This window comes from Hydractinia symbiolongicarpus, chromosome 1 (genome assembly GCF_029227915.1).
Source record: "Hydractinia symbiolongicarpus strain clone_291-10 chromosome 1, HSymV2.1, whole genome shotgun sequence".
Taxonomy (NCBI): Eukaryota; Metazoa; Cnidaria; class Hydrozoa; order Anthoathecata; family Hydractiniidae; genus Hydractinia; species Hydractinia symbiolongicarpus.
The window spans coordinates 4,477,178-4,495,809 of NC_079875.1; the positions used below are offsets into that span (position 1 = coordinate 4,477,178).

An 18,632-nucleotide genomic window follows, 5' to 3' on the forward strand; every position below is an offset into this window, starting at 1 on the left:
TATTGATTTTGCAAAAAAATGACCTTTAGATTTTTTTGCTTCATGATAGAGGGGCTATCGCTTTACCAAAGCTCAATTATGAAAAAAAGGCAAGAGGTGAAAAAGGGAAATTAAATCTTAGACGGTTGCAACCAATCACGGTGCAGAATGATCAAGGAAATGCCATATAGTATCAATCGTGTTTTCTTTTGCTTTTTCGACTGGGTGGCAGCCTTTACGTTAACCTGACAAAAGAGACAACACAAACAAAGAGCTTTAAAAACGAGATTGATGGTAGGTGAATAAACATTAAAAACCGATTAACAAATTTTTTACTCTGAAATATCATGTTTATTTTATTCAAACGTTTATATTCAAGCTTCTCAACCTCGAGCTTTTAAAATTTTAAAGCAGTTTCCAAAGTAATATTTTAGATATTAACATTATATTAACATTGTTTTTCCGCAGGTTTAAAAGACTAGCATACTTAAAAAATACATCTACTTTGTTTCGACCACTGAATTAAAAGTGCATTACAAAAAAAAATGCTCAAATGATATCGTTACGTCAGTCGTTTTTTCAGAATACTAGTGTAGCAAGGCCAGCTAAACAAATTCGTTTCCAACAGTTTCATTTAAAACACGGTGTGACTTGGTTCAGAACCTAAGAACGAGTTTAGTGGAGTATGTTGATGAAACAGAACTTTTCCAACCGTTCCGACAACGACACGGTTATAACTTACTTTTCTCTGGTTACTCCAATAGATTTGTTGCTATTAGCAACCTGTCACATTTTGTTTTCACAAACTTATAGCTTGACAACTTAATTGTAAACAAAGTGTTGCTATTAGTTACCTTATGTTTTTTATTGGTTATCTGAATTAAAATGTAATAATTTATAAAATATAAAATTATTGACTGTTATGGCGACATCATCTGATTATACCAACCTTTGGATCAGGTTCTCCTGATTTTATGGTTCTTGAGAGTGACTGTTCAGGGGTTAAGTAAGAAAAACAGATTTAGTAGCAGATAAATAAAACATAAATTTTATTTACTTATCTATTTACATTTCTTCACTATATAATCACACTAGCAGGCACCCATTTGTTGGGGGGCGGGGGGGGGGGGGTGAACATGTTTACAAATCATTTATTCTTTTGTAGTCGATAGTCATCTGTGGACAGTTTTCACAATCTCATAACTACGACCACTATCTAAAGGATCACCATCTTGATGTCTACGACGTTGTAATTTTCGTTAATATCTTACGTTAGTGACGATGATGGCTCAATAAACTTAATTTTTCGCATCTTTTTTATATGTTTACGAAGTTTCAATATATCAGTGCATTTATACGGAAGAATTGTGATCTACCGTGCTTATCTGTGTGCTCTTTCGAGATCTCGATTCACTCGTAAATCGTGTCGAAGAGCGATAAGTTCTTCTTTCTCGAACCTTTTGATAAACTGTGAATACTCTGTCTGTCACGACATAAAGCAGACATATAAACACGCCTCGAAAACTTCTTAAAACTGAGTAGATTAATCGAAACACGAAATTGAAAGCTACGCTCCCTTCAGTCGTGTCCGTCGTTTGTAATAAACCGCAAATTTCTATCACTCCCAGGAGGAGAATTAGCTTTAGCGCCATGCGAGTCAAACTGATGTTGTCTCCTCCAGATTTGCTTAACAATTTTTTTGACTTTTTGCTCTGTCGGCGGATACAACATAGAGTATACACCAATGCTGTTGTCGTCAATACAGTAAAAATAACGACAGGTACGATGTACGTCACAATACGTGACATGACGTTAGAGATCCAACAAACTCCATGGTCACCGTATCCCATAATAACAACACCAGTTTCGTTAAGTATAACGCATAATGTTAGAATGCAAAGTGGACATATCCAAGCGAATAAACAATAACAAAGGAAACGCTTTTTACTTCTTATGTCTCTTTTTAAAGATTTTCCCTGAAATGTTGACCAAATGTCAAATGCGACGACACCTGACCAACATTGTATGGACAGCACAACATAATGTAAAATCATCGCAGTGGCTTTGCATGCATGTTTATTTTCTCTGGTCCCAACACTGGACAGCATCAAAATGTCAGACAACATCAACATTATACATAAGCATACCACGTTTTTTCCAGGTATGGTTCGTAGTTCCAGTATACACGAATAGGTTAGAATTACACACATGTATCCAATAATGCTTAGCGAACAACCAATCAAAGTCAAGTATTCTTCCACACTTGTTAAAACTTCCACCCATTTGTGTACCGCACCCTCTTTGTTTATGCAAACACCAAGCCCAGAGTTTAACGGCGTGTATTGCTCGGCAAAATACACATGATTGTCGGCCGTGATCGTGTTATTTTTGGAATGATTGTATCTAGTTAGTCTTTGTAATGGACAGTTAGAATTCAAGTGAAATTTCTCACATGTGATCAAATACGTTTCATTTGATACTTCATCGTTGTACGTAACGAGAATATACTCACCAAGATACAGTATAGAAGTATTTAGAAAAACAAAACAGTTTTTTGAAATTGTGAAGGAGTCCTTTGAATGTATGACAGGATGAGCGCATATTTTGGATTCACTAAAACTTCTCCTGAAATCGACACCATATAATTCCGTCGCATGTACAATATTTGAGGACGTACGGTAAACTTTAAAACTGGGATATCGAGTTCTATTCGATATGTATGTTTTCTTGATAACCATCGAGGCATTGTTAAATATGTTGATACCATTCAAATCATCAAACATCGATCTGTTTGCACTGTTATTTTTTTCGTGTATATAGTATCCGTAGGGTGATAGACAGCCCTGGATTATCATTTCCTTTGACGCATGCGCGTTGAGCATTTTATTATTTGGTTCTGTAAACACAGTTGCTATTTTTTTGCACTTTGTTCCTTCTAATTTGTAGCCATGGCCGCATACAATGTCACTGACACAAGAATCCGTATCTTTATCATAAATTTGCCCGCTGCTACTACATAACTTTCCCTCAGTTTGTTCTCTAAGCTGTTCACCAGACAAATAACTCACCAGTAGAGAGTATGAGGGAAAACTTATCCCAAAACCAAACCCATGATCCCAACTTAAAACTTCGCAGAATTTATCACTTGAGGTAAAGATCTTCCTCACAGCTGAGTTTCCATATTGGTTTTTAAAACAATGGAAATTACGAAAACATGTGTTGTTATATTGTATTCCACCGGCGTACGATTCGCATAGTTGACATTCAAAATCGTTTTTTACGTTACACGGCACCACTGCGTTTATGTTACATGATTGGACAGTGTTGTCAGACTTCTTAACCAATGAAAATTTGCAATCACTATACTGCTTTAGTATACTACTGCTATCGTTACTTATCTTGTTTTCGCAAGCCGCGTTCACATTCATTATCTCAAATTCGAGAACACCATTGCATATAGCACAGTATTTATTTTTGTAAGTGCGACCACTTTTGTCTTGCACGGGCAGTAAGTACGTATTTTTTTGATTCTGTATGCATTTGTGAATATCGTCTTGATTCGAATCTTTTGGACATGTTGACATCATAAAAATGGTCTCCGCAATATGCGTTTTTGGTAGATCACTTATGATTGGTTCACATATCAAGTCTGGATACTTTAAAGCTTCCTTTAAAAAGTGTTCAAGATAGATATCCAATGGCATGCTACTGTTGTGGTCCCATAATGCATCAATGCAACATGATTTGAATTTCATACAGTCATCATCGCAACGACAAACTTTGAAGGATTCAGGATCGTGCGAACACATCAAACGGTCGATTAACATGTTCTGATTGGATGTAATATTATCCAATCCGAAAAACTTTTCGGTGGGAAACTGTGAACAATAAACTGTCACGCAGATGGAGAAGAGAATTTGTATGGTAAATAATTTCTTTGACATCTTTGTTTTTTGAGTTTAACTAGAAAAAAATGTATGGTTACAACAGTAAAACCTTCTTGTAGCAGATATGCTTTATAGCAGACACTTCTGTACAACTAATATTTTTCTCAGAAACGATTAAAATCTCTCTAATAAAATCTATATGGACATTTTCTGCTAGCACCTAGCTATAGTTACTGAAGCCTCAATTAGCTACATTGCCAATGGTTTTAAAGTTTAAAATATTACATTACAGCTAAGGCTAGGCAAAATAAAGAAGTAAAAGTTAGCAAATTTACAGAATAATTTCATTAGACTTTTTTACATCCTAAAATCAATAGGGGTAGATTTTATTGTACCCTAACTTCCAAAAGCAGGTATTTAGAAAAACATGAACCAAGTTGGGGAAAGCTTATAACGTAGCTGATGCCTCTCTATAGCAAATGTTTTTTGAGGTTCTAAGATGCCCGCTATAGAGAGGTCTCACTGTAACCGACAAACTGTAGAAAGAAGGTAGATGAACGTTCCTAACACTAATTTGACGAGCTATATACTAACTGTGGTCCGGTTTGCCTAGCAAAATCTTAATGAAAAAATAAAAATAAAAATTGTTCATATTCTCTTTTATACCGTCACGGATGATAACCAGCATGCACTGCGAAAATATTGCTTGATTTTACTAAAAAATACTTCCAAGCATGGACAGGGTGAATTTTAGTATAAATAGATCAGCTCGACTGTGTTAAATAAATTTTCACACAATGCGACATTTTTGTTCCAAGAACTCTTTAAAATTTTTCGCAAAGACCTCAGAGGACGAGAATGATAATTCGCGTGTTCCATGGGAATTAACGTTCAGCCTAGTAGAAAAAAAGGTAGCCCATTTGCATATATATATAGCATATATTAACAGTGTTGCATCTATACAACCTTGTTCCCAGCATCTATTGTCTTTGTTAGAAAAGATACAAGATGCCTGGGGACGAGGTTGGCATCTATATCTTACCTAGGAGGTAAAAAGAGATCCCTCTTTGTATCCTACATAGAATAAGAAATAGCAGAAGCGAAAGACTATGCTTATCCCTTTCCACATAATAAAGCTCCCTCTTGTTCAACGTTTCCTGAACACAATACGGCGCTTGAAAAGTCTAAAAACAATGTAATATACTCTTTGACTGTTTTATCGATGCTTTATTGTAAGGTTGCATATTTTTTTAACACAAATTTAAAGTATGCTGCGTCTTATATATTAAACAGCAAGAATAAAATCTTTGGAGATAAAAAAAGTGTTAACCTTACAAAGTAATCCACAACTGAGTCTCGCCTCCAGAGCTCTGGAGGACGAGAACAGCTAACCACGGAGTTGTTCTGTACGCACACTGACAGGGGAGTTGTCAGTGTGCGTACAGAATTTTTATTCATGAGAAGAAATAAGATGCAAGATATCGCTGTTATGAGAACTTAACCAGACGTCAAATATTCACAAACAAACACGAAGAAAACTTATAATAAGAAAGAAAACTCACCAGAGTAAAAATTATGTGCGAAAAATATATTAAATTGATAGACAGATAAAAAAATAATAACATGTCTAAAAAATATTGTTGCATAAGAAACATTTAAAAAATCGTTCCTTGAAAAAAATTGTAGAAGATGGACACCCCCGTAGTATTTACTTCTGTTACGACTTGCAATAAGCGTTTCAACCGGTTTATATTTTTAAAACATGGAAATTGGGTCAGTACTATTTTCAAAGAAAAAAATTTTTCAAGTTTTCAAAAAAGTTACAGAATTGTGATGCGTAAGAAGCTGACACTTCTAAATGCAACGGAAATAATGGGAAACGTAGATACGGTAGAAATTACATGGAAAGACGGGATTATTTTAAATCCATACTAAAATTGCCAGTCCTATGCAAAGATAGTAGAGTAAATTCTAGCTATGAGTTCATTATTAGAATACAAAAATTTATTAAAGAAAAAAAAATTCTACGAAAAAACACACAAATATAATAGACTCCTTACATATATTCAATTTGACTTCCTTACTCGATATGTTCAAGTCGCAAATAATAAAATTTATTAAAGGAAAAAAAAAAATTCTATGAAAAAATACACAAATATATTAGACTCCTTACATAAATTCAATTTGACTTCCTTACTCGATATGTTCAAACCGCAAATGATAAAATTTATTAAATGAAAAAAAAATTCTATGAAAAAATACACAAATATATTAGACTCCTTACATATATTCAATTTGACTTCCTTACTCGATATGTTCAAGTCGCAAATGATAAAATTTATTAAAGGAAAAAAAAAATTCTATGAAAAAATACACAAATATATTAGACTCCTTACATAAATTCAATTTGACTTCCTTACTCGATATGTTCAAGTCGCAAATAATAAAATTTATTAAAGGAAAAAAAAAAATTCTATGAAAAAATACACAAATATATTAGACTCCTTACATAAATTCAATTTGACTTCCTTACTCGATATGTTCAAGCCGCAAATGATAAAATTTATTAAAGGTAGGATTATATAATTAACTAAAAACGATTACACACATTACGCATAAAAACTTTTTTTATTCCATCCTAATCCAGTATGTAATAACAATCAGAAAAATATTAGAGAAAAGTCTCTTGTTTGAAAGAAATCGGCAACTTAGATTCAAAAATTAACTACTTCGATTCCAGTCCCCTGTTTATTTTTAATTGGTTAATAGAATTTATCGCAGATGTAAAGTAGCAGTATATTCTGCCAGCCAATCAGAATGCTTGATCTTCACTTCGATGGAAAATAATCCGCCTTTGACAAGTTTCTATTTCAAAGAAGTACTGGAGGATTGATAAAGAAGGAGACTGGAAAGCAAGTCTGGAAAGGGATGGATTAAAACAGACATGTCAAAAGAGATAACTATATTCAATAAGGGTAATCTTCTGTTTCTATCGAAGCAAGATCGTCTGCAGATAAGCTGTTCTCATCCTCTGCGAAGATGTTTACACGACATCGTGACGCAAGTCCTTCTACGCAGGTGTTAATATTAGATACGTCTTCTATTTATTCCTTTTTAATGCTGTATATACAAGTTGTAAACATTTTTTTACTGTCTTTGCAAGAGATAGCCAGACATGAGCCAAATAAAAACAAATAATAAAACCAAAACAAACAAATATAAATATACAAAATATTGAATCATTAAACTTATTACTGAAATCTCATTCTCACCTAATCAGATAAGTTGCATTAAAATGGCAGACACAGGGATAAGATACCATCATTGCTTCATCTATTGTCAACCCAAATTACGTCAAAAACTGTAATTTTTTTTTTGGTGACTCATAAATCGAAAAGTGTATGCTCAATCTCAACCCTAAATTCTACCCCGCCCTTTTATCCCACCCTCGGTCATCTTTCACCCTGCCTTGCGTGTTCGACAAATCGGTTTAAAATACTTTCTATTCCAAAACGCTTAACGGTATGAAATATTAAATCGTCAAAGAACTTCTCCCTTCACATCGTACACTTTTCGAGTTGTGTGACTTAAACCTAAGAGCAAGAAAGAGATAATTGAATTTTTAACCTAACCTCTGGTAATGAAGATATTTTGTGTTTTTCCATCCGTTACAGGACTAATATTTAATGGAACACCATATAGCTGGTCGTCAATATTCATCATTCGATTGTGTAAATTTTTTATCATTATAATGTTGTTGTTTATATATTATATTTCTTTTAGTTGAAATTTTATTTCACAACAACTTTTTTCTTAAGAAATAAAAAGATAATCCAGGAATAAACTTGAAATAGAAAATAGAAATAAATCTTTAAAATGCGATTTACATGAGTTTGAGGGAAACTTGAATTTCTTAAGCTGCAAAATAGAAGAATAAAAACGTAAATTTATGTATAGAGATTTTTGTTTTGACGTGTGTTCTACGCGTGAAAAGCGAAATCCCCAGTAAGGTACCGTATTTATTTGAATATGTGCATTTATTTAATTTTCAGCTTTTGGAAAGATTTTGTAGTTCTTTCATTGGATTAAGTTTTCAAGTAAATTAATATTTTTATTCTTTTCTTCGCCAAATTTGAACCCGCGACAAATTTAGTATAATCTACACCAAATAATGCTATTTGAGTTTATTGCCAAATTAACTTCGCACCATTTTTTCCTAACAGACGAATGAGGCAATTGGTCTTTAACCTGGCACACTTTTTTGGTGTAGAAACTTAAGACTGAAAAAATAATGCCGGAAAAATTGAAAGATTTTTATAAGAGAAGTGGGAAGAATTAACAATGGAATAACAATGTTGCATCTGCACAATATTTTGAATTTGATGAGCATTTGCAATCTCTTGTATCTTTTCCGACATCGGGACGACGATAATGTTCTTCTCGCCGTCATGATATGTAAACAGAGACAACAAGCCATTGAAACAAGGTTGAAGCATGTGGTAAAAATTAAGGTCAATAAAATATCAGGGCTGACAAAATATTTGGTCAACAAAAAGTAAAAAGTAAAAGAAACGTGCAGGAATTTTTCATCTTAACCCCTTTAAGTTAATGTTAAAGATGGGATATGATTTTATGATAGTGGTAGTACCTCAGAGGTAAGTGATACATTCTCGTCCCCAGAGTTTAGATAAACTTCCTCAAAAAAGTGGTCCTTTTTTCACATTTTTCGCATTTTTTCATGTTTTTTTTAACGGCAAAAAAAGTTTAAAAAGGGATCATTTCTTCGCAAAATTGAGATAAAATCACTTTTTGTTTTGAAAGATTTATATTTAATATGCTTGTAAATCAGATTTATTTGCCGCTATGAAATTTTTAATTCGCGTAATACACTTTTCATCAAAAAATTTAAGAAGAAAGAAGAAAAGAAAGAAAAAAACGAGCTAATTTATATCTAATCATACTTCTTTGCGACTATTATTATATCAACCTCGATCCCAGTTTTATGTCTTGGTTGTAGTGATAAATAATGCAACAAAAATGCAATCTCGGTCCCAGGAAATTAGCACGTTAAAACATGTTTGACACTCAACAAAATTTTCTAAAAAAATTAAGCCAGTGTGTAACGTCTCCTCCTAGTAAGCCACGCATTTTTCGCCGCCATGCGTTTTAAACACAGGAGCTGTATGTAAATAGCTTCTTTTAAAAAGTCTCTTTTGGCACCTAACAACAATTTAGCCTCAATTTTACAGAACAGTGTAAAAACTAGATAAGTAGCAGACAAATCCGTCTTCCTATTTTTTTGTCTGCGGTGTGTTGATTGTTATTAAAATCTCGAAATCTCCCATTATGCCTAAGCTTCCTCCCTCCCCAACTTTGGAAATTGTGGCCCCGCCCCTGCGAGGCCTTGGAATAATTGTCCTTGTTTCCGCAAGGTATGATAAAAATCCTATGTTCAGTTTAGCAGGCAAACCTGGATATTAGCAGAAGCAAAAATAAAATTAATAACTTTCCTGCTGCAGGTTTTTGTTCTCTATCAGCCTCGTTTTTTAGCCATTTTTGCTTTTAAAAGGCGCTAGGGAGACGACTACCATGCTCCCAAAGCATTTTGTCTTTATTATAACTTGATGATGGCAAAAACGCAATTATAGAGTCCTAAAACATGTAGAACGGCTATATTTAGTGAGGTAGCCTGCATGTGCTCTGGTTGGATAACATTAATTTCAATGCAATGATAGGTAGAGACACAAATTATTACTTAGCAAAAAAGTGGGGGGAGCGGAAGCCCCCCATCCCCCCTAGTGGAGGCGCCCCTGCCTTGTCAATAAAACGTTTTTCTTCCTCAACATATATTTTCTGTCAAAAACCACAAAGCAACTTTCAAACGTATGGGCCGTGTGATGTTTAGGTAACTAAGAACCCCCTGGGTCGTATCTTTCTTGTTTCTAAAAATCGGACACGGCTGATTTAGACCCATAACATCAACAAATATGGTGACCAAGTGAGGTGCGATTTGCCACGTTTTGTTTTTCCTACGCCAGCTCATGGAAAATTCTGTGAACATAACAATGATTTAAAACCTGATCACCTAGTAACGTGTATTGTTTAAGCTTTAAATATGATGAATGCAGAAGAAGACATTGATCTTTCTGAAGAAATAGCTGTTATGAATCTGACCTCTTCAGATCTAGCAACAGAATTGGGATCAATTGTGAATTCTTCGCTTTCTTCACTGTCACCCCATTCTAGCAGGCATTCCAGCAAAGCGCCATCAATATCTGGAGATATGTTTACCAAACAAAATAATAGTCTAGGCGATGATAGCACTGGAAAAAGAGGAAGTATAACAGGTTGGTTTATAGCTAGCTAATTATTGCAGCTGAGTTTAGTAATTGTTTAGGTTAGGTTTTTTAGTCTTCTGATAGCAGTGGAGAAATACCCATACTTCGTTGTCTCTCTCTGCTGCTTATTTGCTGTGTTTTTTTATCTTCATTTAACAACAGCAAGACCTTTTTTTCTTGGAAATACTCTGGTTTGCATCATGACAATGGTTGAAAATATTTTACAAGGGTGCCGATAAGCCGCATACACCGTAAAAGTGCGGGCGTTTTCAGGCGAGTTCGGCGTTTTGAAAAAAAATCAAGTATTTGCCCGAAAAACCCAGCATAGACCCGAACAATGCCCAAAAAAGAAAAAAAAACAGACACAAATGATTCAAAAAACTATGAAAATTAAAGTAAACGTAGTGGTGGCGAAGTTCTTAAATAAACTGTTTTTTTACTTGATAAATTACTTATATATAAACTTTATTAACTCCTTTATCTTCAAGCGCTTTCAACTACGACAACTGCCAATTTAATTCGAAAAAGTCACCCAAACTCGCCCTTATATATGCGGGCTTTTGTGGCTTATCAGAACCCTCATATATTTTGTCAGTCACCAAATCAGGAGATTTTACTTTGCATTGCCATGCATTGCGGAATGACGGGAGTATTCATTAACTATAGAATATTAGTGTTCCAATATTAACAGACATCTGCAAATGGTACTGCCAACAAAATTTAAGTTTTTAAGTTTTTAGCAACATTTACCTAATGTAATTTATACAAATAATAAGGTCACATAACTCTGAAAAATTTCAACTAAAAAGTGAACCACATTATTCCTGGTATAGGCATTTTCAGCATAGCTATATGGGTGAGTCAGGATGACTTTCAATAATTTTCTGGACCTGTTATGGAATTTTGTTAGCCTTTGATTAGGTATGAAAGTGTTGACATCATTTAAATGCAGATATGTAGAGAATGTCCATTTTCCTAGTACTTCTAATTTTCCCAAATGGATATTTTTACTTCTTTTTAATACTTAGGATTTTTTGGCCTGTGTAATCCTGAGGGGGGAATAAAGTACCTACACGCTGTAAAACCCATACATATGCTTAAGTAATGAAAATTGGTATAGTTGAGGAATGTCTTAATACCAAACTCACTCCAGGCAAAAAAAATAGTATGATGAAGTCATGGCATGGGAAATGACATTACACATACCTAAAATAGGATATTCCCAATTTTCTAATATACTTTCATTTCTCATGTGTTACTGATGCTACAAACTTGATTCTTGGTAGACTTGTTGACTGTGTACTAAAAGATGAACTTATATTTAAAAAACACACATTTTAATGATGGTATTGGATTTAAAATGATGTCATACTTGAAAGAAAGTTAGGTAATTTATAACGATACAGATTAAAAGATCCTTTTTTGCAGAAACATTGATGCTTATGTCATTTAACGTACCACATAAACATTGCATTTAAAGGTAAAAAAAATAAATATAATGACGCAATTGCAATCAGAAATGACGTCATTTTGGTGGATTATTATATTTTTCAAATTTAGTCTGTAGTGTCTAGTACCCTTACATATTCTTAGCAACCCTGTTAGTAGCAACCTGCTGAACAACATACGTGTGTATTTCGTTATATAACATAATGGCCTTTCACAAGATTAGTGACAGCACTTTTTAAAATTTATGAAAATTCTACCCCTTTTCCAAAAAAGAATACCCCTGGCAAAGTATAAAGATTTTTAGCACACTTTTACATACTTAACAAGTATAATAGGGTTAAAGCTTTACCTTCCCACAAAAAACAAGTAGTGTGTTATATTAGAAATCTTGATTGTTTTTTAGAAGTTCCACTAATTATGCATGATATTTTCAACTAACTCTAGGTTTCTTTTAGTTATTAGGTTTGACACTTTAGACATTTTACACAAATTTTGTTATATGGAGCTATTATATTAAGTTATTTTAAAAGTATTTCTACTATACTTATAGGTTCACTTACTCCTGTTGAGCTAGAAGTTGCTTCCGGTACCACACCAATGCAAAAGACAACAAGTGATTTATTTGGTGGTGATAGCAAAGATATTTTTTCATCCTTGTCAAATACCAACTCTCTAACAGGAGGCAGTGCAAACCAAATTAGTTCTTTTGATATTGTGCCTAGTGTCAATACAGGGGCTAGTGTATCCTCTTTTGAAATGCAAAGTACAGGTGTACAAGATGACAGCCATTTTAATACGCCAATACAGGCTTCTTCATCATCACTCTTTGAAGCAGTATCTGTTCCAAAAACTTCAGTACAAGATAATGTTAGTGATATAGCGAACACAATACAAAATAGTTTTGGTTTAGAGCCAACAAAGTCACCATCAGATGGTAATATTAGTACACTTTTAAGTGCATATGATGCTCCACATATACCTTCTAATTTGCATCACCCATATGCAAGCACAACTTTACCTGCTGCAAATAATACAACTTTACATACATTGACTAGTAGCAATCACTCTTCCAATGTTTTCTCACAAAACAAAAGTCAAGGTGAACAGCAAATCATAACAGGAAATAATATTTCGAATATGCAAAACGAATCTTTTAAAAACCTGCAACCTTACAATTTATCTCCAGTATGTAGCAACAACTTTCAACAACCATACCAACAACCAAATCAGTATGTGAACAATAACTCTTTAAATCAATCAAGTTCTCCTCCAATGATTCCATCCAATCAATCAAACACAGGTTTGTTCATACCATCGATGTACAGCAGTCAGAAGGAAACTGCTGAAAGCAAACCAACATTTTTTGTTCCTGCACAACCTACTGAGAGCACATATAATACTCCAACGTATCAACCACCAATGTTAAGTAATAATTGCCAGACACCACAACATGTTGCACCTGATACTTATGGTGGTCAATTCAATCACAGCAAAGATATGTATCAAGTGCAAACTGGTGTGGATGAGCAAGGCAAAGGTATAAAAACTTTTTTCTGTATTTATGTTATTATTTTAGGTAGGTTTCACTGGCTAATGTATTTTCTTTATATCTTCACAGTATTTATTTTTTTTCAAGGTATTTGGCAATGGATAAAGAATACAGTTAATAAAGACTGGTCAGAGGGAGCGCAAAATTTTAAAAAGCAAATTAAAAATGCTACGGATTCTGTTCTGACAACTCTTGATCCTGGAATGGAAGAATATTTAAGTAAGTTGTCAACATTTGCAAAAATTATAAAATTGCATTGCTACATATGTTCAATTGGTTTCTTAACTTTGCCTGTTACATTGTTTACAGAAAATACTCTTGGCTCGGCATTACTATTAGTCACAACTGCAAGCAGAATTTGTGTTTATTAAGCTTTGCACATATTTTTATAAGCAACCCAGTTGCAAAGGTCCTAAACCATAAATTGGACTAAAGATTAAGCAATTTCATCCCTGAAACACTGTCCCCTCACTTAGCAAGTTTTCTTTCCTGATTGTGTCGATTTAATAAGATGCTGAGCATGAATTAACTTACATATATATATATATAAGAAACCTGCGATGTTTGTTTGACTTTTAAGTTTTTCTTGTGATAGTTTTGATATAGTTGCAAACTTGCTTTGAACGAATGATTCAATAATTGTATATGATTCTCTTTCTTTAAACCGAGACGAACACAGTAATCCAAATTAATGAAGTTAATAAAATACGGTCTACGTTTTTAATGCTAATATTTTATCGATCTCTAAACCTTAACTGAATACCTATGCGGTCTAAGAAAATGTGTTTTTAACATGAAATTTACGTGAATTTAATAGTATTAATATTTCACATCAAAGTAATTTGTGCTTGTTTGATTTACAAAAACACATTTTTCTTTTCCAAAGGAAACTTGAAAGTCCTAAGTTTTTAAAACATATCCCTAAAAATAATTTTTTTAGTATAAATAACCTCACACTTTTCAAAAGCATCACTGCGACTATTATTCTTAGAATCCATAAATTTTCTGCATTTAGAGCCGGTCATTAACATTGGTGTTGCATCTCAAAACCTTTCAGTTTTATTTGGTGTCAAACAAGGCTTTAGCAATGCACATGGCATAGCTATCGTAAAAGGACAGCATATAGTACAGGACAAGTCACCACTGTTGCCAGTTGGTTTCGAAGCAGGTATTAATGCTGTGAATGACATGCTGAATACGCTGAGCAATGTTAACTTTGAATTTCCCGGTGAATATCTCCTACTGGCAACTCAAGTCTTCATCACAGAGCTAATCCCGAATCAGTAAGTATTGTTTTTAATGAATGATGAATGAATGATTTAATGAAGGATACCTTGGGTGGTTCTCTCTTTCTTGAACTCACAAGAGACTGGAAAATCATTTCCAGGACTTTCAATTTCACGTCGGTAATTGCCTATGCAAATGCCGAAAAGGTGGACAGAAAAAAACGTCATGCCGGCAATATTTGCCGACGCCAACAAATTTGATTAAAGAAAAAAGAAGCTGATTTCAGACTGAGAAAGGGTTTTTTTAGAAAAGGACAAAAATATTAATATGAGTATTATGAACGACTTTAAATCAAGTGTTCGTTTAATTCGATTGCTAGGTGTGATATCTATTCTCTTAGTCTTGTGGATTTTTTCGCCGACAAATGACTCGTGGTTAGTTATATCACATATTGCACTCCTTTGACAAGCGCTCTAATTTCATTGTTTTCTTTGATACATGCATTTTTATTATAGATGGTCTGCAATGGTATGTGTAGGTTTAAAAGATCCTCAACGTAACTTTCTGCTGCATACTTTCTCACAACCAATCCCTCTTCCAACACAGTGTGTAACTATCGCATACAACCGCACTCTACAAAATGTAGCAGAACAGTTCGTTGGATATGACATCACGATTGATGAAGCTGTCAAACTGTATATACCTTTCACAAACGATAAAGATTGGTGCTCTGCTCTTACAGGTGTGTTTTCACTCGCGGTGCACTAGTTTGATGTCAAAAATTTTCGCTTATTGACATCTTAACCGTAATTAAATTTATATACACGATTTTTTTTATTAGCAACTTAGGATGCCAATCAAAAATTATTGTAGTTTTTCGTTTTTTGAAGTTTACCTTCTTTTGTTTTGAAAGCGTGTTTCTATTTTCACAAAAAGTATTTTTTTTTTGTTACTTAACATTTGTACAGAACTAAAGTTGCTAAATAATTTTCAAACCCACTTATGAAAAAAAAAATCTTGATTCGCGAAAAATAAATCCTCTTAATCTGTTTTTATTTAAAAAAAAGGAATAAGCGAATTCGGAAAAAATTTTTTCGAGTTATTTAAATTTGATTAATCCACAAATGTAAATACTCTCGAATTTTATAAAATTTCACTCTAAAGTTTCTGATATTTAAAGTATGTTTCTTGATGTGAAAACGAAAAAGAAAATCTAAAGGAACTATACAATTTAAATGTTTTGTAACGGGAACAAAAATTATTTTCTTTATAGATATCCCATTAAAACACATCATCTCAATTGCTTCTCAGTGCTTGGCGTCAGATTATAAACGATATGTCGCTTCAATAGAACCCACACCAGCGACACAAGAAAATTACGCCGTGACTTATGATAATAATTATCAGCAACCACAAGTGACAGTGCCACCTATGGCGTCTCAACAACCACCAAACGCAGTGGTGTTTAATGGATTTGGTTAAATTATTGATTGGAGTTTGTGTAAAGGAAATGTACAACTTTGAATTTGCAATCACGCAGTTTACTCCACCCGCGAATGTTCAGAAATAATCAATTTATTGGAACATAGATTGTTGCAACACGAAATTGATAGACTTAATAGGGAGGATTACCCCGTTGAAAAAAGAGAAAGTGTTGATTTGGTTCGCTGTTTCATTGATTTAACTTTTACGCCTTTCCCATATGTGTTTGACATTTTGCTACGAGTCTTCCATATTTGTTGACACTAGAATGTTTTTGTTTGTGTAGCCATGGTAACATGAAAAGTGAAGCAAAATTAACAGTCGTCTGGTGTTGGGTTCTTTTATTTTTTTACCTCAGCAAAGGATATATTTATATATAAATGTAATATTTATTTAAAAGCTGTTGATATAAATACATCTGAAAAATTGAATTGTATTTTAGAGATCTAATTTAGAGTTATCCAAAAAATATTTGTCTTGCTCAGCCTACCATTGGTTCACGTTGTATTCTTAGAAATAAACCTATTTCTGGTTATCGCTAAGCGCAGTGTTACCTCTAGATACTCTGGATGCCGGTGTTAATTCCTTCTTCGCATAAACGTAGCAGATCCTCGATTCCTATAGTCTATTTTACCAAAGTATATTTTAAAACTATGTATATCTTTTGTATTAAAATTGACTGGAATTCATGGACGTTGCTATATTATTAGGGACGGATGTCAAGTTTAGCTTTCAAATATGGAAAACATAATCCAGAGATAATTGCAATCCTAAAACATTTTACACCTCCTTGATAAAACTCTTCAAAATTGCGTAAGGGAGCTGAAAAGCATCTGTTTATGGTGTATGCTTTCATGAAAACAAACCAAAAACAGCGTTAACTAATGTTGATATTTACACATGAGAAGGCACATATTATACCAAAAAGAAGAACATGCTGAGAAGGCACTCAGCCTGATTTTTTTTATTGATTTCCGCCGGCGAAGGCGGAATCTTTAATATCGCCTGGGAAGATAAAGAGAGAGAGACATAGGGACAGCCCCGAGCCTGGACGCCTAAAACTTATCCAGGCTAAAGCTTAAATCCTCGTTTTGACAGATTTTTTTCTGATAACGAGGCTAAAATGAGTTTTAACCAATAAGAATCCTAACAGTGCAACAAATTGTTTTATTATCCAATGAACATTACTTTATTCTAAAGTTTATAATCGAAAGTTAAAGCTCGTGCAGTGTAGCATAATGAAGATCGTCTTATAATGCGCCATCTTTGATGTTATATAATTACGTCATTTCCTTCTGTAATACAATTTTGTAAGCACGTAGCTATATTCACCAGAACTAATTAATTATCAATGAATTTTAATTTAAAGAGGAATTTTTGAGGCTGGATATTTTTGGTAAAAGATAATGTATTATAGCTATAAAATCGTGACATGTATGTCACGATTTTATATCTTTTTTCAGATTATTGCTAATGGCGGAAATCTTTAAGCCGCAGGGCTTCTTGTTTACTATTGGTCACAGTGTACTAGTTATACTAGAAATACAATTACCATTGGGTACAGTGTACTAGACACTGTACCCAATGGTAATAGTATTTCGACATTGAGACAGCTAACAAGCTCTGGAGACGAGGTTTAAGACACTTAATAATAATAGTAATAATATTTGAAATGGCTCAGAAAATCACAAAAAATGTAGATTTTTTTCAAATAGATAAATAGCCGGCTATTTGATGACCTGCTGTATTAATCATCGGACCATATCTAACTAAAAACTGAATGGCAGGTATCTCATAAAATCATTTGGTCAAGCGCCTGATACATCATTGAGAAAAAGTCCTGGAAACGAAGTTGCCCATTTTTGCTTTCTATGGTATCTGATTTGCCTTAAGTTATCTTCTGTAACATTATTTTAAAAGGTAGGCACTATAACCAGGGCTCAAGTCGGAGGTCTTATACAAAATAATTATAGCGAGTTAACCTGATGGTCTCGATAGTCCAATAATCGAGTAAAATTGTTTTGAACGCCCTGCAAAAATATCAAAACACTATAAGTCACATAAATAAAACACTTAATTTTTTTTGGAAATTGGTTTCATTTTGAAAATTTCGTACGTTTTTAATTTCTGCTGATTTTAAAAAAATCCTATCGAAATTTATTGGTGATTAACATACTTTTATTCGTGCATCAAACTGATGATCAAAAAATACATTTGAAGAAATAAGGCAACTATATATATATATATATATATATATATATATATATATATATATATATATATATATATATATATATATATATATATATATGTTTGCTTGACACAACATATAAAACCACAAGATATTCTATTCCATTATCTTTTTATCGTAAAAATAAACGTCAAATATATGGTTGTAGGATCATTTGCTGTTCTGGACGAGACCAACGACGCAATAAATGAAGCTTTGACTATCATTAACTTTTGGAACTCTGACTGGAAACCGCGCTGCTTCATAGTTGACAATTGCGAGGAACATGGCAAAACGTGTCGCCATTCTTGCTATGTTGATATTTGGCTGGCGGTTTAAACCAGCAAATTACGGCATTAGATAGATAATACTTGGCTTTCGTGTCATGAAGTATGTTTTTATTCTATATGTGTGAAAATCAGTGTGTTATTCCCTCTCGCTTTCCCCATCATACATTGAACAATCAAATTGGTTTAGTTTCAGTTTGTTCG

The 18,632-nt window shown here is 33.5% G+C and overlaps 2 protein-coding genes across 2 annotated transcripts; one reads left to right on the plus strand and one right to left on the minus strand.

Moving 5' to 3' along the window:
* Positions 1-980: 980 nt before the first annotated feature.
* Positions 981-5,966, minus strand: LOC130632084 (uncharacterized). The gene is made up of 2 exons (XM_057444448.1): positions 5,927-5,966; positions 981-3,942 (listed from the first exon to the last, which is right to left on the minus strand). Exon 2 carries the CDS (start codon positions 3,921-3,923, stop codon positions 1,332-1,334), a length of 2,592 nt encoding a protein of 863 aa, XP_057300431.1. The 5' UTR covers positions 3,924-3,942; positions 5,927-5,966; the 3' UTR covers positions 981-1,331.
* Positions 5,967-9,849: 3,883 nt separating this feature from the next.
* Positions 9,850-16,342, plus strand: LOC130632100 (uncharacterized). The gene is made up of 6 exons (XM_057444449.1): positions 9,850-10,213; positions 12,204-13,190; positions 13,290-13,421; positions 14,218-14,485; positions 14,945-15,171; positions 15,703-16,342. The coding sequence occupies exons 1-6, from the start codon at positions 9,982-9,984 to the stop codon at positions 15,909-15,911; spliced, it is 2,055 nt and encodes a 684-aa protein (XP_057300432.1). The 5' UTR covers positions 9,850-9,981; the 3' UTR covers positions 15,912-16,342.
* The last annotated feature ends 2,290 nt before the right edge of the window (positions 16,343-18,632 follow it).

What these genes read in the sequence shown, in the direction of transcription:
- LOC130632100 (XM_057444449.1), top strand. Translation starts at nt 9,982, where the DNA reads ATGATGAATGCAGAAGAAGACATTGATCTTTCTGAAGAAATAGCTGTT. An exon ending in AAAAAGAGGAAGTATAACAG is followed by an intron (nt 10,214 to 12,203) that starts GTTGGTTTATAG and finishes CTATACTTATAG; the next exon opens with GTTCACTTACTCCTGTTGAG. An exon ending in TTGGTGCTCTGCTCTTACAG is followed by an intron (nt 15,172 to 15,702) that starts GTGTGTTTTCAC and finishes TTTTCTTTATAG; the next exon opens with ATATCCCATTAAAACACATC.
- LOC130632084 (XM_057444448.1), bottom strand. Translation starts at nt 3,923, where the DNA reads ATGTCAAAGAAATTATTTACCATACAAATTCTCTTCTCCATCTGCGTG.